Here is a 21099-nt window from a genome sequence, read left to right as displayed (position 1 = left end):
TACCTCTTTAGAAGCAACAAAGGAAAGTTGATTTTTCCTGCACTGACACATTCACAATTCAGAGGCAGGCATTACAAAAATCCCTCCAACTTCATCTCATCAACTACTGTAAGGCTGGTCATTTTATCTACTCTTTAAACTAACCCATGAGATGCAAGAGGCATCAGAGTATTTAATGCCTTTGAAAGCTCTCCTTCTGGCACTCAGGATGTCCCGTTCTTGTTACCTATTCCCTTAACACAACTTACTGAGTGCTGGAACAGCTGGACTGTCTAAGGACTAGAGAGCCACACTGCCTCCATCCAACACCTCAGTGATAAACAGCATTACAAGATTGTAAAACGTCTGCGGTGAGCAAAACAGACATAAACAGGAATAAACTAAATACAGATTAATGGGGCCTCGCTTTAGTAAAAAGAAAGATTATGTTGAGGAAAATGTATTTTAATTATTTTGCTTTTTGGGATATAATGATTAGCTTTTAGATGAGGAGGCAACAAACTAAATGTAGACCTTTTTTTTTTTTAAATGCTTCTTAAAGCCTGTTTTTGTATAGATTGCATTGCTACCTGAATTGCTAAGGTATTGAGCAGGTTTGCAACATCACTCTATGGATACATTATTGCACTGAAGGTTACATACCCAGCCCTCGAGCTGCAATATCTGTAGCAAAAAGTACTGCCGATTTCTTGCGAACAAAGTCATTGTAAACCTCCATTCTTTTCATCTGTTGCTGTTTGCCATGGAGAGCCAATACAGGTATGCCAGGGCGGAGCCTACAGAACACTCTGAACAAATACTGAACCTGTTGGTCAACAAGTCAAGAAGAAGAAGTGAATGTGATATTAGTGATGGCAGGAGCTATCTACTAAGAAGTTATTACATCCTTAGCACTTGAGGCAAAAAAGCTTTCCTCCACCCTGGAGATGGACTGGGACATGATTACGTGAGTGGAGAGACTATCACACTTTCCCCCAAACACCGAGACAGGAAGCTATTTGTGTAAGGAAGGTGCCATACACTGCAGAGCAGGAAGCAACACATAGCAAGAGAGCACCAGGTCCTGCAGAGAGCTGGAGGAGGGGGGGAAGGGCACAGGGGAGAAATGGTAGTGGTGCATGTTGGCGAGTCCGAAGTGTATGGGCTGGAGCAGCTCTCACCAGAAGTGACGCTCTCACAGGCATTTCAGTGCACATGCACAGATACCATGACCGCAATCAAGTTAGATCCACAGTAACAGCCTAATTTTAATATTTCCACCTAGTGCACTCTCTTTCACCAAAACATTTGTTGCCTGTTTATCATGGTGCACAATCTTGTGTGTGGGGTTTTTAAGTGCCAAGAATTTTTGTTAACCAATGGTTAAGGAAACTACATTCCCTTACTCAATAATAGAAAAACAGAATATCTATAAAAAGTAAATTTATATCCTCTCTCCACACTGAAGTCAGTAATATGGAAACCTGGATATTCATACCTTCCTGCATAAGTGGGATAGCAGAAACAGATTTTTACAACACATTTAAAAGATTTGAAAAACAAATACATCAATAAAACCTTTCAAATAAGGTAATCTGTAAGGCTGCTATTTAAGCAGTAAGAAATTATTAAATATCTATGGCATTATGGTGCAAACATTTACACATCAGTGACTTCAATGGACTACTTGCAGGAATAAAATTACTTTTGCGAGTAAGTATTTGCAGGTTCAACTCATATGACTATAAATAAAGTCACTCCACACTCTCAACTGCCAACTCTTCCTTGATACCACACAATTTTTCATATCTCCAGCTTACAAGGCTTTGGCTTTTAAAAACCACTCACTCTTTTACACACTATGCAAACCAAGTACAAAATGTCCCACACCAGTTAAAAATACAAACAAACAACTTTCACCAACTATTTTTTTAAACACATTAATTTTTACACTCTTGTTTTACCATTTACGCCTCTCGTGCAGATTTTGAAGCCATTAGTTTGACTCTATCAAAAAAGTGTATCTATTAGAAGTGATAAATATGAGTTATACCTCTTTACAACTTGCATAAAACACAATGCTCTTCTTATTCAAGTGACTTCTTAGGAAGGAATACAACATGTTTATTTTTTGCTGCAGCTCACAAACAATATAATTCTGGTCCAAAGTTGCTGGAGTACTGAAAAACAAAGGTCAATATAAGACACTTCTCATATCATTAACATAAGAAAACCAGAAGAGCCATAGACAGTATACTAACAGACCTGTCACTGATTTCATTAGTCAGAAGTTAAATTTAAGTTTCACTGTCTCCATATAAATTACACTGAGAATATCTTCCCTATTTCCAGAAACATTCCTTGAAGCGCCAATGAAAGCCTCATGCTTTTTGAAGACTTAATTTTCTTACTAATAGCGTCACAATTTTTTAAAGTGACTTTTTAGATCCAGTTGACTATTAGGCGTTTTTTGGCTTATGTCTAAATAGTGACATTCAAACTATCTTGACCTAAAATGCAAACTTTTCTTTTTAATCCCACTAAAGCATCATTTGCGCTTAAGGCAACATCAAAGCAGAGTCTAAATGTACAAGAAAATACATTTTTAACCGATTGCACTATGACAAGCCAAATGTAAAGGTCTAAATTGTCATCTTAAATTACTTTTCAGTTCTTTAAACAAAAGAGACTATTCCACGAAAGATTTGTTCTTAACATACTTTACAATGCTGCTCTGAAGCTCTCTACCTCCCACTCCAAATTGACCAAACTCAATAAAATGAAGTTGTATTTAATTTCAAGGAGCCATTTAGGAGGATGAAACTGCAATGCACCGCTCTGATTTTTATTCAGCTAGTAGCTCTAAGTTATACTACTGTATTTGCCACTTTGTAAATCTCTTGCTGGAAATTGTTTTTCGTAAGTTGATGAAATTCTGTGTGCCAAGGTCATAATTCTAAAACAAAACAAATATTTTCCATTTATTTTTTTGCTTCATCTTATTGTCTAATTGCAGCTACTGAAATATTTCAAAAGCTCTCTCGAAGCAGCATTATAATAAAGACACTCCCTTCTCAACAGAGAAATGCAACTGAGTGTACAAACAGCTACACCAACCTCAAACAAAGGTAGCTATATATTTAGTTAGGTCTTTTTATCCTTTTTCCACCAAGCAAGAAGTGGATTAACAATGTAAATTGTGTTTCTTATGTTTCTAATTATTCAGGATCCAATTTTTTAGGTAATACTAATCAAAAGTGTATGCGAAACAATGGATTGAGAAGCTGGCTAGAGCACTGACGTAGTGGACTCAGAGTCAGAACTTTGGGTTCTGTTCTCTACTCTGCCAATGTGTGATTTTAAGTAAGTCTTTACTTCAGCGTGCTTTGTTTTCCCCTCCATCTGTAAGGTCAGAAGGCAAGTATTTTTATACCCCACAGGAAATTTGTTGGATTTAATCATTAAAACTGGTCAGAAAATTTTTGTTGGACCATGCCATTCAACTAAACCAGTTTCTTTTTTTTAAAAAACATTATATCAATTTTGAATAAATATGCCATGAAAGAACTTTTTCTGGTGAAGTTTTTCTGTTTGGAAATTTTCAAAATTTCATTTCAGAACAAAAAGTTTTAGTTTCAAAATTAATTTTACAGGGTTTTTTCATTTGTACTTTTACATTATTTCATGATGGCAGTGGTAACAGTGCATGACAGGTCATATGTCAAGTTTTGTCATAAGATACTCTACTGCTACTATCAACACATCATCATTATGGCAAAACTGTCAAAAGTCTATTCATTTATTTTATTTTTCTAAAACATGAAGGGCCCACAAACAGGAGATTGATTTAGAAAATAAGATGTTCCAATCTGAAATGAGTAGCAGTCATTCTTAATGTTTTTGTAAACATAAAATGAAAATATTAAAACGAAAAAGAAAATAAATTCAAATTGAAGATTTTGAATTTTTTCCCAAAAAAATTAAAACTAAATTTTTCTGAATTTCCATTTCATGAAAAATATTTTGTTTTCATACCAATTCAGAACAAAATCAAATTCTGAAACATCATAATTTCCCATGAAACAGGAATTCCGAGTTTCAAACAACTCCATTAAACATTCACGTTTGTAAAGTTATTTGAGATCCTCGGAGAAAACAGCCTACAGAAGTACAAGGTTTTATTCTATTAAATACTACTCGCTTCACTTAGTTTTGCTCTGCTTTTCTCCCAGAATATAAATGCCATTAAAGACAACATGAACCCTTTTGCATCTAGTTACATTTACAGAGTAATATGAAGGTGATACACCTTAGTGAAAATTATAAGTGAACCATGACTGGTAATGCAGTACACTTCAGCTACTTGGTTTCAAAATAAAAAACAAGGTTACTTACCAGTAACTGATGTTCTTCGAGATGTGTTGCTCATGTCCATTCCACTATAGATGTGTGCACACCTCTGTGCACGGTTACCTGGAACTTTTTTCCCCTTAGCAGATCCCATAGCGCCGACTCCGGCGCCCCCTGGAGCCCTGCAAACATGCCGCGGTATATGAGGCGCTGCCGGCCCTACGCCCCCTCAGTCCTGTCTTTCTGCCAACTCCGGCAGTGGGGACAGGGGGTGGGTTGTGGAATGACATGAGCAACACATCTCGAAGAACATCAGTTACTGGTAAGTAACTTTGTTTTCTTCTTTGAGTGCTTGCTTATGTCCATTCCAATATAGGTGACTAACAAGCAACACCTTTGGAGGTGGGTTGGAGTTACCGGTGAGCTGCCCTCAGCACCTCTCTGCCAAATCTCGCATCTTCTCTCGCCTGCTGGACGATAGCGTAGTGGGACGTGAAGGTATGCACCGACGACCAGGTAGCGGTTTTGCAGATGTCCTGCAGGGGCACTCTCTCCAGGAAGGCTGTAGATGAGGCTTGAGCTCTGGTTGAGTGCGCTGTGATGGTTCCTGGAAGCAGCACCCTCACCTGCTTGTAGCAGAACTTGATGCATGATGTAATCCATGAGGAGATACCTGTCTCCACCCAGCATGAGTCTTTCATCTGGTCAGCCACTGCGACGAAGGGGTGCATTGATTTCCAGAACGGCTTTGTACACTCGATGTAGAAGGCCAGGGCTCATCTCATGTCCAGCGAATGCCATCTGCTCTCCTCCTCCAAACCGTGCGGTTTGGGAAAAAACACGGGGAGAAAAATATCTTGATTACAATGAAATTGGGAAACAACCTTGGGCAGGAAGGCTGGATGCGACCTCAACTGCACCTTATCCTCATAGAATACTGTATAAGGGGGCTCCGAGGTCAAGGCCCTAATCTCGGAGACCCTCCTGGCTGAGGTAATGGCCATCAGGAAGGCTACGTCCCATGAAAGCGAGCAGAGGGCATGAAGCCATGGGTTCAAAGGGGGGCCGTAAGTCTCGAGAGGACCAGATTGAGATCCCAGGGAGGCACCGGGTCGCAGACCTGCGGGTAAAGCCTCTCCACCCCCTTGAAGAGCCTGACCGACATGGGATGGGAGAACAGGGATCTCCCTTCTAGCGGCTGGTGGAAGGCCAAAATGGCCGCCAGGTGAACCTTCACGGAGGCCAGCGTCAGACCCTGGAGCTTTAGCTGGAGCAAGTACTCCAGGATCGCCTGTATAGGCGAGAGGCTGGGTGGAATACCCCAGGACTCCGCCCAACAGTAAACTGCCTCCACTTAGCCTGATACATGACCTGTGTAGAAGGCTTCCTGCTGCCAAGCAGGCTCTCTCTCCCTCCATCAGCCACAGAGCCTCCAGGCCATGAGGTGCAGGGAGTCCAGGTATGGGTGCAACGGGTGACCATGGTCCTGGGATAGAAGATCATGCCGCCTAGGGAGCTCCAGGGGTGAGGCAATCGAAAGGTCCAGCAGCATGCTGAACCAGTTCTGTCTCAGCCAGGCTGGAGTGATAAGTATAACGTCTGCTCTGTCCCTCTTTATTTGCAGCAGGACCTTGAGCAGGAGCGGAATGGGTGGGAGGTACCAAAGCGTCGTCTCAGTACCGATGATTTCCGCTGCCTCTTGCCCTGAGGTTCTGCAGACCCCTTCGATGACTGAGGTTGGCGCCATCCCAAACTCCTCAGTGCCTAGCCAGACTCCAGCGACCAGTTTTCGTGCCACTAACTCTGTGATGCCAGGTTTACGACGACGACAGGGTTCTGCACCACCTTGGTGCTGGCCAACTCATCGGTGCCGTGTCCTCTGGAGGCGACCGGGTTCTGCGCCATCTGGGTACAGGCGAACTCCTCAGTGCCAAAGATCTGGAACGAGAGCTGTCTGAGCACCGCCTGGCAGACCTCGACCGGTGCCGCCTCCTGGCATGCTCTGCCTCCGGTGCCGAGGAGCGAGTGGAGGGAGGGAGACTCCACGTCCCGTGCCGGGGCAGGTCGGCTTGACGACGCCGACCTTGAGCGACTACTTGGAGACCATCCAGCGGGAGATCTTCCTCCCTGTACCAGGGATCTCCACTGCCATTCAGGGGGACCCAATGCAGGTTTCCCCCATGACACCAGCCCCTTCTTCCTCAGCAGAGGGGGTGAGGCGGAGGTGGCATAGGCAAGGCCAAGAAGGCTCTTGCTGCCTGAAAAGCCTTCAGCGTCAACGGTGTTGGCAGGGGGACTCTCCCACTCCCAGGAGTCGGGGGAGGCTCCCTGACTGGAGATGCAGGCACCGGAGAAGTCTTGACAGGCCGGGGCATCTCCGTACTCGACTCTGCTCATATTGATGGCGCAGGGGAGTGTCTGCGCTCCGCTTCTTTTTCCTCTGTACCGGTGATGTTGCGCAGTGCCAAGTCGAGGGCAGCACCGACGGTGCATTCTGCACCGAAGCTACACTCGGTACCAAGGCGGAGCGGGTCGGCTTGGACGGAGCGCTGCCTCCATCAACAGGGCTTTCAACCGGATTTCTCGGTCCTTCCAAGTCCTCGGTTTGAAAGCCCTGCAGATCTTGCACTTGTCCTTTCTGTGGGCTTCCCCCAGGCACTTAAGGCAGCAGTCGTGGGGGAGAGGGGTCCACTAAGCGGGAAGGCCTTCACGCAGGAGGCACACGGCTTGAAGGCCGGTGACCGGGGCATGGCCCGGCCGCACGAAGTCCCAGCAGGGACTGCCTTATCTCTGACTACACTTAATAACATTTAACAAACTAACTAACTAAAACTAAATTCAGAATACAAACGAGTCCAACAAGAGGGACAGCACTTGCTGAGAGCAAGACTAATTCCAGCAACCATCACGGGCGGAAAAAAGGAACTGAGGGGGCGTAGGGCCGGCAGCTCCTCATATACCGCGGCATGTGCGCAGGGCTCCAGGGGGGCGCCGGTGCCAGCCCTACGGGGTCTGCTAAGGGGAAAAAAGTTTGGTGTAACCGTGCACAGAGGCGTGCACACACCTATAGTGGAATGGACGTGAGCAAGCACTCGAAGAACATCATCAAGAACCAGTGTCTGAGTGGAGAGGGAGAAGTTTAATGTGGAAATATGACATCATCCTACTTTCTAGAGGTTCTGGGATAAAGTCAATAAAAGTGCAGCTACCATCACTTTCTTTCTCCAGTACAAGCACCGAGAAACAACCACCACCTACCTGAATTTTGCTTTTTCGTGAACCCAAACATATTCTGGATCTTTTAAACTCAGCCGTGCAAGATCCTTCACTGATTTGGTTTGTGTCGCTGAAAAAAGCAACGTCTGACGTTTCTTCGGAAGATTTTCTATAATCGCATTCATAGTATCAGCGAAGCCCATGTCCAAGATTCGATCAGCTTCATCAAGAACTAGAATGAGGAAACAGGGTTTAGGAGAACTGGATTTTTAAATTCTTTTAAATTCTAATCTTGAGTTACAAAAATCTGAATTTGAAGTTTCTGTATTTGCAAAACAATGTCAACAGTAACAAGAGACTTAGACCAGAAATTACATAAACCAGATCTTTCACAGATTTTTCTTTAGAATTGCTTGTATTCCAAGGTAGAAATGCTACTATAAAAGTCCTCAACTTCTCCCATAATCTATGAACTACAGCTCTCAGTTTCACATGCAGAAGATCAGGGTTTCAAATAACTAGTCCACCAGTTTACATGTGGATTGCTCCTTGACAAAGGAGGGCCAGTTACTGAAATAAAGAAACCTGAACATAATATGAAAGTGCCGTTTGAGCAGTCAGGGCAACCAATTCACCCCTGCCTCTAGCTGCCATAAACACATATTGAGTTGGTGGTGCAAAGACCAAGGCAAAGGCCAGTGCTAATTGCAGTTCTGTGATGGTCAGTCTCCTATTTGTCCATTATGAATTGTATTTACTACAGTGAGCTTAATATTGGGTATTTTGTCAGTTATGTTATGGGTCTGTAAGTTATGCTATGTAACAGACTGCAGAAAGGAGCTCTCTTTGCTAGCCTGGTAACGAACTCTCCCCTGCCACCAACAGCTTCCAAAAGCAATCAAGAAAATAATGACACTATAAATTCCCCAAGCCAGTGCTACAGATCACATGTAAGCCTTAGAAGCAGACAAACCTTCTATTAAGCTGAACTCAGTAGTCAGGTGAACTCTGTAGTAGAAAAAGAAACAAGAGGCCAACAAAAAAAATATGACAAAAGTTAATCTAGGTTCAATCTTGAAGAAATAAGGTTTGTGGAGAGTGACTAAAAGAGCATACCCAACTTAAACCGAACTGGATGGGCTATTAGTCATCATTTCAAGTGACCAGGAGAGATATACCCAGACAAGAAAAGAAGGGGCACAAACGTTTCTGGGATGGGTCAAAGGTAAAAGTACAGGTCTGAAAACTACATGAAAAATAAAATGGTGCTGAAAGGGAGCTGGCTGAGACCAATGTTAGCCAAGATGTACCTAGAAGATACCAAGAGGTGCCAGGCTTGCTTTTAGACTCTCTGCTAGTCCTGCTACTTGTGGTTACTACTGAGGTCAAACTACTAGAAGGAGCTGGGCTCAACAGCTGCGTGAAGTGGGCAAGAGAAACAGCTGAAAATCACTTGCATTTCATCTGGATTCTATTGACTAAGAAGCAGTCACGGAGCAGCAGCACAGGGGCCAGCTTTATAAACAGGGGAGTTTGAGTGAAAGGTCTGTTAGAGGAGAAGAGAGGAGGCGAACCCCTGTATCTTAAGGGTAGTAAAGGAGCTTTTGTGTGTGTGGTGTGTGTGACAGTCTGTACCCCCATTGCTTTTACAAGACTATGTTAAGTTTTCTACAAAGCATACTGCGTAAGGTATATGAAAACTCATGATTTACTGATCATTGTTGTTCTGGCAAAATATGTGGAGCAACATTGTATGTAAAGATATAAGATTCCACTGTATAATATAAGACATCTTCCAACATGTTCTGTAGAACAGTCACAAACAAGTTTCCCAGAGACAAAAGGCTAGCCAATGCCTCAGCCAGGTGTCAACAAGATTAAATGGACCACCACCATTTGATTAAGTGGCCACTTTGGTAGGAGAGAGGGTGTGGGCAAAAAATAAGAAAACTATATTTTGACAAAGAAGCATCTGAAGGTTGCTGGCTTTCTGTCTCCCAACATCAGCTAGAGGGTGGTTCTTGCACAAGAGAAAGGGCTGTAAGAGAGGGCAGATTGCCAGATGCAGCAAAATCTCTCTCCCTTTCTCTCTATCAAGGGCATCAATAACACCTGAAGAACAAAGGAGCAGAACTTGATTGGGGAGAGATCCTGACTGAAAGATTCAGCCAGTAAGACTGTTGAAACTTGTGGTGAGAGAAACCTTTGCTTCAAATTCACGTAGCTTGTTAAGTTAGATATTAGCTGAGTTTTACCTTTAATTCCTCTGTAATCAATTTTGACTCTTATGCCTCATTACCTGTAATCACTTAAAATCTATCTTTCTGTAGTTAATAAATTTGTTTTATCTAAATAGTGTGTTTGGATTGAAGTGTTTGGGAAACTTCATTTGGCATAAAAGGATTTGTGCATATCATTTTCTATTAACGAAATGACAGATTTTATATCAGCTTGTATTGTCCAGGAAGGTGCTGGGCAGCACAAGACACATTTCTGGGGGAGAGTCTGGGACTGGGAATTTGCTCATGTTGCCCTGCAGTATAATTCATGAGTGGCTGTGTAAAAGGCATCCCAGATTGGAGAATTGAGGGGACACAGATGTCCATCCAGATTGTACCCTGGGTAATGTCACAATGTTTTTTCTGTTTTGTGTTTTTGGTTTTATCTGTTCAGTTTGCAGAGGCTGGTAGGGGGCAGTATGCTGTGAGAGAAGCACAGCACTGGTTAGGGAGTGGAACTTCCCTGATTAGGCATCCTATAAAGGCAGCCAAACAGCCAGCCAGCAGCACAGGAGCCAGCCAACAGAGCTGTAAATGGGGTAGTCTGAGTGGGAATTTGTATGGGAAGTTTGTGGGAGGAAGGTGTGCAGTGTTCTGGTTTTGTTTAGCTGTTTGTTTGGGTTTTTGGTTTTTATTTTATTTTTATTTTTGTTTTTGTTTTCCTTGTCAGGAATTCAGGCAGGAAGGCTATGACAGATACAGAGGCAACAGTGGTAGTGACCCAAGGAATAGAAGAGATGATGATGATGACCAGATGCAGAAGCTGCAATGTGTAAAAGATCCTGGTGTGGGTACCTGGAAAGAGCTGCATTTGTATGAAGTGCACTTGATAGAGCTGATGGAAGAGAAGATCCAAAGTTTGGAGATGCAGGTGGAAAGTATGGCTGAGTTTTGAAGTGGATTCGAGCAGACTGAAGGGAAAAGACAAAACTCATGGATGCAAGCTGGACAGGAGAACTTAGAGGGGAGGCTGCTGGGTAAGGAAAGTGGCCAATGGAAGCATGTGCCTATGAGAACAAGCCAGGGAAAAAGACCAGCTAGTGAAGGAGAAATAGAGCTCAAGAACAGGTTTGCTGAGTTGGAAAATGAAGAAGGGGCACAGCAAGCAATAACTGAAGGTGAGAGGGCAAGGAAGAAGAGAAGAGCAGCTAGTCCTATAAGAAGAGGAGAAGAACTAATGGAGATATCCAGAATTCAGAGCCCCAGGAGGATACAGAATGACTTGCAGAAGACTAAGGGAGAATAAAAGACAAGAGGACTTACAGCCAGAAGGAACAGGAAGAAGGCTGGAGAATCACACCATCACCAGGAAAAGGCAGGTCTACGTGACTGGTGATTCCTTACTAAGAAGAACAGACAGGCCTGTCACCAGAGCTAATACAGAGAATAGAAGGGTGTGCTGTCTGCCAGAAGATAAGATATATGATGTGAACCTGAGGCTGAAGAGGATCCTAATGGGAGAAGGAAAGAATCCACTGATTGTACTTCACATGGGAACAAATGATACAGCTAGATTCTCACCAAAATATATCAAGGGAGACTATGCGAGGCTGGGGAAGATGCTTAAGGAAATGGAAGCTCAGGTGATCTTTAGTGGGATTCTACCTGTCCCTAGAGGAGGAAAACGAAGATGAGACAAGATTATGGTGATCAACAGCTGACTCAGGAAACGGTGCTATAAGGAAGCTTTGGGATGCTACAGATCACCAGGATCCAATTTGGATATGGGTAGAGATCTCTAATGTTTTTCATGTAATAAATACTACTGAGAATTGTGTGATTATGGAAGACTTAACTTCCCAGATACAGACTGGAGGACAAGTGGGCTACTAAAAATAGCAGGGCCCAGATTTTCTGGATGTGATAGCTGACAGATTTCTTCACCAAATAGTTGCTGAACCAGCAAGAGGTGATGCCATTTTAGATTTGGTATTGGTGAGTAGTGAGGACCTCATAGAACTGGTTGTAGGGGATAACTTTGGTTTGAGTGATAATGAGTTAATTCAGTTTAAACTGAATGGAAGGATAAACAAAAATAGGTCTGCAACAAGGGTCCTTGATTTCAAAAGACCTAACTTGAAAAACTTAAGGGAATTAGTTAGGGAAGTGGAGGAGGCTTGGAATTACTTTAAGCCAAAGTTGCAGAAGCTATCTAAAGTCTACATCCCAAGCAAAGGGAAAAAATGTGTAGGGAAGGGTTGCAGAACAAGCTGGATGAGCAAGCACCTCAAACAGGTGAGTAAGAGAAAACAGAAAGCCTAGAAGGAATGGAAGATGGGAGGAATCAGCAAGGAAGTCAAAGTGTAGGGATAAAGTGAGAACTGCCAAAAGCCAAGCACAGTTGGACCTTGCAAAGGAAATTAAAACAAATAAAGAACAAAAGGTTCTATAGCCATATAAATAAAAAGAAAACAAGGAAAGAAGAAATTGAATTGCTAAGCACTGAGGAAAGAATCTAGGCACGGCCCAACACCTAAATTAATACTTTGCCTCAGTTTTTAATAAGGCTAAGAAATAGTTTAGAACCAGTGGCAGGGTGGTTAATGGGAACGAGGATATGTAAGTAATTACCACATTCAAGGTGGAAGTCAAACTCAAACAGCTTAATGAGACCAAATCGGGGGGGAGGGGGCGATAACCTCCATCTGAGAATAATAAAGGAATTGGCACATAAAATTGTAATCCCAATAGCAAAGATTTATAATGAATCTGTAAACTCAGGGGTTGTATCCTATGACTGAAAAATTGCTAACATAGCACCTATTTTTAAGAAAGGGGAAAAAGGTGCTCTGTCAGTTTGACCTTCATTGTATGCAAGGTCTTGGAACAAATTTTGAAAGAGATTGTAGTTAAGCGTAGAGGTGAACGCTAATTGGGATAAAATACAACATGGTTTTACAAAAAGTAGATCATGCCAAACTGACCTGATCTCCTTCTCTGAGAAGATAATGGATTTTTCACACAAAGGAAAAGCAGTAGATCTAATCTACCTGGACTTCAGTAAGGCATTGGATACAGCTCCACACAGGAAATTATTAGTTAAATTGGAGAAGATGGGGATTAATATGAGAATTGAAGGTGGATAAGGAACTGGTTAAAGGATCACTACAATGGGTTATACTTAAGGCTAAGATTTAGTCATTGTTATTTTTAGTAAAAGTCATGGACAAGTCTCAGGCAATAAACAAAAAATCACTGCCCATGATCTGTCCATGACTATTATTATAAATACCCATGACTAAATCTTAGTGGCTCCCGGGGCGCCGCTGCTCTGGGGGGCGCCCGGAATGCAGATGGCTGACCACTGCTCCGGCAGCAGGGGCTAACTGCCCTGGCCACCCACTGCTCTAATGCACCCAGGATCGCTGTTGCCCCAGCAGTCCCCAAGACCTACTGCTCAAGCAGCTCTGAGGTCAGCCACACCAGCTGCTGAAGCTGTGGTAGTCATGGAGGTTACAGAAAGTCACAGAATCCATGCGATGCAAACGTTAAAAAAGGCTAATGCAGTCCTAGGATGCATCAGGCAAGGTATTTCCAGTACAGATAGGAAGTGTTAGTACCATTGTACAAGGCACAGAATCCGTGACTTCCGCGACCTTTGTGACAGACTCGCAGGTTTAGTTATACTGAAATGTGAACTTCAGGCTGGAAGGAGGTTACTAGTGGAGTTCCTCAGGGATCGGTCTTGGGACCAATCTTAACAGTTTTATTAAATGACCTTGGCACAAAAAGTGAGAATGGGCTAATAAAATTTGCAAACAAAGTTAGGAGGTATTGCCAATAACAGAGGCAGACCAGAATATCATACAAGAAAATCTGGACAACCTTAAAAACTGGATGAACAGAAATGGGATGTAATTTAATAGTGTGAAGTGCAAGGTCATGCACTTAGAGACTAAAGAATTTTTGTTATAAACTGGGATTTATAGTTGGAAGTGACAGAGGAGAAGAAAGACCTGGGTGTATTGGTTGATCACAGCATGATTATGAGCTGCCAATGTGATGGCATTAAAAAAGGTTACTGCAGTCCTAGGCAAGGTATTTCCAGTAGAGATAGAGACGTCTTAGTACCATTGTACAAGGCACTGGTGAGACCTCATCTGGAATACTGTGTGCAATTTTGTACTCCCATGTTTAAAAAAGATGAATTAGAACTGGAACAGGTGCAGAGAAGGGCTACTAGGATGATCTGAGGAAATGGAAAACCTACCTTATAAGAGGAGACTCAAAGAGCTTGGCTTGTTTTGCATAACCAAAAGAAGGCTGAGGGGAGATATGACTGCTCTCTAAAATACATCAGAGGGATAAATAGCAGGGAGGGAGAAGAGTTATTTAAGGTAAGAGTTAAAGTGGACACAGGAACAAATGGATAAAAGTTTAGGCATGAAATTAGATGAAGGTTTCTAACCATCAGAGGAGTGAAGTTCTGGAACTGATACACGAGATTTTTAAGCTGCTCTGATTCATATAAAATGCTCAGCACCAGAGACAGAGTTTGATTATACAGCCATACAACTGGAAAATGCAGGCAGAGAGGAGCAAAACTGGCGAAGATTTTATCTGCTTTAACCAAGGGAATAAAAGTAGTGATAGTATTATAATGATTAGCCATGAATAGTTATATAGTTAGTTTTAGGATTAAGGTTTCTGATAAGTAGTAATTAGTGATAGTTTAGATTAAGTTTTAAGTAGAAATCAAAAAGGTCGCTGATGCTGTCATCAGATAGAGAAGAGACAAAACAAAACAGAGGTACTGAAAAGCTGACCAATAGAAGGAAGGCAGGATGGGGTGAGATACAGTTCACTCCTGGGAGGGGTCAGCACATGAAAGGGTGGAGCTGGGTGGAGTCAGATTTGAAGTAAACAAATGATCTCATCTCTTATCTGATTGGCTAGAAATATCACTAGGTAGGAGTAGTAAAGGGCAATCCCCTAAATTAGCATAGGAGACAAGGCTAATTAGCATATCAAGTAACTGATTGGCTCAGTGATCTCCTTTCGGAGCCTAATTAACATAGTAGGTGCAGCCTAATCAGGATAGAGGGAAGGGTGACTGACAGTGGAAGAGCAACCAATCAGCAAAGATCTTTAAAGGTCAGACAAACTGTGTATTAGAAAGTAGGCTGACAAGCTCAGTGTGTGGGTGATCGTGACTACTGAAGACAACCTGGGCAGCAGCAAGAACGGCAGAGCAGCAAGAGAAGACCTGAACAGCAGCAGCTTCAGCAGCAGCTTTAGTAGCAGCAGATTCTGGCAACAGAATAGTCAGAGCAGAAGGACTGTAGACCAAGCAGAAGAAAAAAATCTAGGAAGAGTGAGTAGGACCTTTCCTTAATAATAAGGAACGTATGGGAATGATCGTAAATAAAGCTGGATGCCTGCAGTTTGAGTGATCACCCCATCCATTCTATGACTGCCTGATCAACACTCATAGAATATTAGTTAGATAGTTTATTGTAGTAGTAGTATTGCTAAGAATATTATTGTAATGTTACTGTATGTGTATGTATTACCTGCCACATTGTAATAAGTGCTGAATATTGCAATGTGCTAAGGATTTATAGGTATGTATGCAGGATTGCCTTATGTTATATGCTGTTACTTTGTATGTTATACTGTGCTACAATTAAGTATTCATGATGTAGCTTATGCTAAAGGAATACCATATTGTGTTGTGAATGCTGTACTGCAATTTTTTCACCTTCTTCCATAGCACGGGGCATGTGTCACTTACAGGTTTAAACTAGTGTAAATGATGGATTATCTGTAACTTGAAGTCTTTAAATCATGATTTGAGGATTTCAGTAACTCAGCCAGAGGTTTGGGGTATATTACAGGAGTCAGTGGGTGGGCGAGGTTGTGGCCTGTGTTGTGCAGGAGGTCAGACTAAATGATCATGATGGTCCCTTCTGGCCATAAAGTATAAAACACTTTGTAACATAACAAAAAAACACATAAGCAACAGTTTTTTATTTACAGTTTTCAAACATTTTTAACTTACTCAACATTTGGAGATCAGATGCATGAAAATATGAAGTTTCATCCATATGCTGTAGAAGCCGGCCTGGTGTGCAAATAAGTATATTTATATGATGGATTTTGGTGGACTCTTCTTTCAGATCCTGAAAATTAATTAAAATGGTTTAGTTCTGATTACATGCCTCTAAGCTGACCCAACGCCAAGCACACTCAAGCCATTTTAAACCAGCAATTACTAGCAGTAAGTCTATTTTCACTACTCTCCACTAGTTCCAGAAACTTGAGTGCCATCTCTGCAGCACACCCATATCTCTCATTTGAACAGACTGTTTCAGGATAACTTTTAAAGTAAAGGGTAGTCCTGAAAATCTTGGCAAGGGAGTCCCGTTCAGTCACTTTGCCTGGAAAGATGGTAGGCACAATACTGAAGCTTCAAAAGACACAAGCAATAAAGCAGAGAAAAATAGTGGGATACAGTGGCTCAGAGGTTCCCAGTAATAATTCTTCTTCTTTATGCTTTCTCCTTGACAATAGTTCCTTCTAAAGATAATATTTGGTCATTTGTATTTCCCATACAAAAAAAAAGTTTAAAGATGAACAAACCTTTCCACCAATGATAAGGCCAGCTGAAAAGTCATGATTCTTCCCCACCTTACGCAGAACCTCAAAGGTCTGGTATGCCAGTTCCCTGGTAGGTGATATTATCAGAATTCCCAATCCATCCATTGATGTCCACTGTTGACGGTATAACCTTTCCAAAGCCTGAAAATTTACAGCAGTTTCATTTGAAATCTATAATTTCTACTGTGTAACTTGTAACCCAGGTAAGAAATAATAAAAAAAGCAAGTAATATAAACTCTGCACTTGTTTATATCAATATACACATTTGAGTTGAGAGAGCTCCAGTTCAATTATAATTCTATCCTAAATGGTACGACTGATATTTGCTAAAGCAAAGCTACCAAGTAATGGAATATAAGAAAGACTGGAAAGGGCTGCATTGGGAGACAATTTGTAGATTAAAACAATTTCAATGTACAATTAATCCAACAGTTAACACCATCCAATCAAGTCTGTATAGTTTATATGAGAATGGGATTCAGGTACAGAGTTGTACAATAATAATTGTTTTGCTCCTAAAATCATGAGTACCAGAAATAAGGAGAGCAACAGGAATAAAATCATTCAGCTGTAATATTTCTGGGTTCACACCTACAAGGCAGCATCACTGCTCAAACAGAACATTTCAACTAAAAGGTAGTGCTGCCATGATGCAGGCCCATTTCTGCTATTACACAGATTTACACACTGTCAAATTGTTGTGATTAGCTAGTAAAACAAAGATTTCACCAGGGTGATGTGATATCCCTACTGATAGTGCTTTTCACAGCCATGCAGGAGATCAAAACGTGTTTTCTAGCCTCCTTCTATAGGACATGTAGTCCTAGTTATCAACAGACCTCTTCTTTACAAATCCCTTTAAATGCATGGACATAAAAAAGCATATAATTGTTTCAAGAGCTTTATTTCTCAATTACAGCTATAAACTAATTAAGCAACCCTATTTTCTTTCTTTGGTACAGTATGCAGAAGATTGTACGTCCTCCCTCCGCCCCAAACTTATACATTTATTGCCTAATTGGCATGAATGAGATCTAGCATAAAGCACAAACGTTCTAGCTTTTGAGAGGTTGCCTAAATATCCACTTCTGTTCCCACAGTTTTGCCATTGACTCTAATGGGAGTAGATTGGGCCCTAAATTAATAATCTATATTGAATGTTAATCACTAGTCTCGTAATTTAAAACCAAATTAACTCCTGCCCCCCCCCCCCCCCTTAAACCTAATCATCATTTGATTGGTTCTTCAATTTAGATGTGAACATGAAAAAATCCTTTCTATAATACTGAAGAAAATAAATGCAAATCCTGACCTCCCACGTGAACCAATAGTAATTTTTATCCTCTATGGAATATTTTTTGTAAGCCAGTGTTCAGTTTAATTTGCAAACCACCATTTTCATGAACTCTAGCCTAACCTGCAATGAGCAAAGTATTTTCTATTTAGTGAAGATTAAGTGTAAACAGGTTCCATGATCAACTTTACCCTTATTCCATACTGATATTTAGTTTTAAATTATTTTAGCAGACAACTATATCAGTAAAGGACTATTAAGCAAAGCCTTCTTTTTTTAAATCTCAGAGTCTTCACAAATGTGTCAGAACAAGATTTCAAAGCATCTCTAGAGAAAAAAAGATACCCAAACCACCTTAAAAAACCTGAGACAGCAACACATAAGTTAATCTGTCACAACTTTATGACACCAAATATTACAGTCAAATTATAAGTTTCCTCCTGGCTCCCATTAACCAAAGAATGCTGTTTAATGTTCAATACCTCCACTTTTACTTAGATCAAGCTTCCAATGAGAATGTTAATTACTTACTGGGATAATAAAAGCCAAGGTTTTTCCTGATCCAGTTTTTGCAGCTCCAAGTACATCTTTACCTTGCAAAGACAAGCCTATGGTCTGCCTCTGTATCTCAGTAACCATGCGATACTGTGCTTCTTGCAAACCTAGTTTTTGGGAGAGGAAAAAAAAAGATTCATACTTTTTGTCTTGAATAATTATACATTTTCCCATAAGGAAAAATACTGCAGGTAACAACATTCTCTTGGAGCTTTGATATTTAAAAACAAAAACTCCTTAACGTGCCAATGAATAAGACTAAGTTTTTTATTCAAGTACTTTCCTAAAAACTGTACTGTACTTACCTTTCAAGGTTTTCTTTGACAACGGGAAATCTGAAAATCTTTCTATTTCATTTGGGTTTATCTGGAACAAAAGAATTTAATCAGTGCTAGAATATAAGAAAACCAGGTAATTTAAATCACATGCTTTTAATGTGCTGGTAACAGATAGAATTTTTAGTGGGTTAATGCTAGAAGTAGCCGACAATCAACCTCAGCCAGCTAACTGGAGGTAAAAGGTCTTGCATCTACATTAGACATATCTAAAAATGTGGAAAGAGTAGCAAAATACGCCCTTAACATGGCTCTATTATGTACAGTAGCAGCTCAATTTAAATGTTAAACACAATCATCTAAGGTCTTCAGAGATATCCATTGTAACAAAATGCTAAGGTATATAAATCTAGGTATAAGCATTTCATATGCTACTTGCCAAAAAGCCCAAAGCATGACATGCAATTAAGTGTTCATATTAAATAACTGATAAAACAGTATCAAACCTAAGAGCAGAATTTCTCTAGATTTTTCTGAAGCAGTCCTACACTTCAATTAATCAATGCAATTGCCACTAGAGGTAAAATTTTATAGTGAAGTATAACTGATCAATTAATGCATATTTCCAAAAGGCTGCAACAAGTGCTGATGTAATCATCTGTCAGTGCTAGGTTTGCCTGCATTCTTCTGGACACACCAGCAGAGAAATGATTCCAAAGATCAGAAACTGGCAGGTCACAGCAAAAGATCCGATGATCTAGCATTCAGAATGCTAGAAACTCCTATGGATCTTCTTTTGTGGACAGTTTCAGCTGAAGAAAGGGTTAGTATCATATAGTATCCCCAGCCACTAGCTTTCTGCAGGGAAGTGAGACAGGCCTACCAGCACTACAGGACACCAAGCCATAGTCCCGTGCACTCACACAGAATTGAACTATGCCAGGTACGAAGGGCTGCTTATAAGTGTCCAATCCAAACCTGAAGTGGCACTGACCACCTACCTTCACAGCCAACAATCAACCACCTTCTAAATCCATACTGGTCTCACCCAGTCTGTGCTTCCACACCACTGCAGGAGCCAAACCCACAAGCGTTCTTTTAATTGTCTGTTGTATTTAGCAGGAGGTAAAACCCTTCTGCCACCATCCATAATGACTTATAGCTTGTTGCTGACCAAAACTGATTCTACTGTCCAAGCATTACACCTATCCACCACCATGCACCTCCCGCTGGTTTACACTCCCTCATGTCTCCTACCTGCTCCTCATACATCACACTAACACCCACCCCATAAATTATTCTCATCTGTCTAAGCTACCAAATAAAAACCAGGGAATTTAAATGAACAGGAACTGTTAAGGGAAATATAGGCACTGTCTAGACTACCACTTCATATGTCACCATAACATATGTCGTTCACGGGTGTGAATAAACCACTCCCTGAGCGACATAAATTACACTGACTTAAGTACCAGTGTAGACAGCGCTATGTCAGCAGGAAAGCTTCTCCTGCAAACACAGCTACCACCGCTCATTGGGGGTGGATTAATTATGTCGACAGGAGAGCTCTCTCTCATTGGTTTAGAGCGGCTACCCTAGAGATCTTACAGCACACTACAATAAGCTCTCTAGTGTAGACATAGCCGTACTGAAACCTTGGAAAGTGGTTAAGGGACTGTGACAGAATGTACAAAGTATACCCTGTAGGGTATCATTTGAAAATGCTGATAAGTATCGCATTGATAAAATGTGTGGCAACATTGTATGTGAAGTTATAAGATTCCACTGTATTGTATTATTACCACATATTCCAAACTGAGGCTGGCAAACTGGTCCATCTAAAACAAAGGAGTATGTGCTCAGCTTAATTTGCATTTAAGCAGCAAACAGTGTCATTCAGCAGGAAAGGAAACAAAGGAAGCTCAAACAGGTAAGAAAAATGCAACAAGGAACATCTTTCCACATAGACTTTTTGTCTCCTGGTACCCAGCCGGAAATGTTTTCAAGAGGGGAACTGAAACTATAAAAAGGAGAGACAAACACCCCAAGGCGTCTCTGCTCTTTTCCTTCCCATTGCATTCTCTGAACTTGATGAAACAAAAGAGGCCTCCACTGTACTCTGGGAGAAGGGATCCTGATCTAAGAAGTTGGTCAATAAGGCTGCTGAAAGCCTGTGCTGAGAAAACCTTGTTTTGAATTTAACACAGTTAAGTTAGGCACCAGTGGCATTTTATTTTTCTTGTAACCATTTCTGACGGTTATACCTCATTATTTGTACTCACTTAAAATCTCTTTGTAAGTTAATACACTTGTTTATTGTTTTATTTAATCCAGTGTGTTTAAATTGAAGAGAGTAGAAAACTCCATTTGGGATGGCAAGTTGTGTGTATGTTATTTCTATTACAGAAATAACAGACTTTATATAACTTATATTGTCCAGGAGAAGGCTGGGAGTACAGGGCATACATTTTTTGGGGGAAATCTAAGACTGGGTGTGTGTTAGGGTCACCCTGCCGTATTACCATGGCTGCTGGGAGCCAGAGTGTAACC

At 41.3% G+C, this 21099-nt stretch overlaps 1 protein-coding gene across 5 annotated transcripts in view; it reads right to left on the bottom strand.

The window, feature by feature from the left end:
• The window catches only part of DDX10 (DEAD-box helicase 10), a 349421-nt gene that overhangs the window by 317555 nt on the left and 10767 nt on the right, over positions 1-21099 (bottom strand). For all 5 annotated transcript variants that reach the window (XM_067562817.1, XM_067562818.1, XM_067562820.1 and 2 more), the window contains exons 2-8: positions 18580-18640; positions 18251-18381; positions 16407-16565; positions 15826-15946; positions 7588-7777; positions 2033-2159; positions 643-805 (exon numbers count right to left, since the gene is read on the bottom strand). In XM_067562817.1, the coding sequence (XP_067418918.1) occupies positions 643-805; positions 2033-2159; positions 7588-7777; positions 15826-15946; positions 16407-16565; positions 18251-18381; positions 18580-18640 (952 nt within the window). The remainder of the gene's footprint in view (positions 1-642; positions 806-2032; positions 2160-7587; positions 7778-15825; positions 15947-16406; positions 16566-18250; positions 18382-18579; positions 18641-21099) is intronic.

This window comes from Emydura macquarii, unplaced genomic scaffold (genome assembly GCF_026122565.2).
Source record: "Emydura macquarii macquarii isolate MOO-44397 ecotype Brisbane River unplaced genomic scaffold, CSIRO-AGI_Emac_v2 contig_2473, whole genome shotgun sequence".
NCBI classification, from domain to species: Eukaryota; Metazoa; Chordata; order Testudines; family Chelidae; genus Emydura; species Emydura macquarii.
Note: the sequence above shows the minus strand (reverse complement) of the source record. Positions and strands in the feature narration are given on the sequence as shown.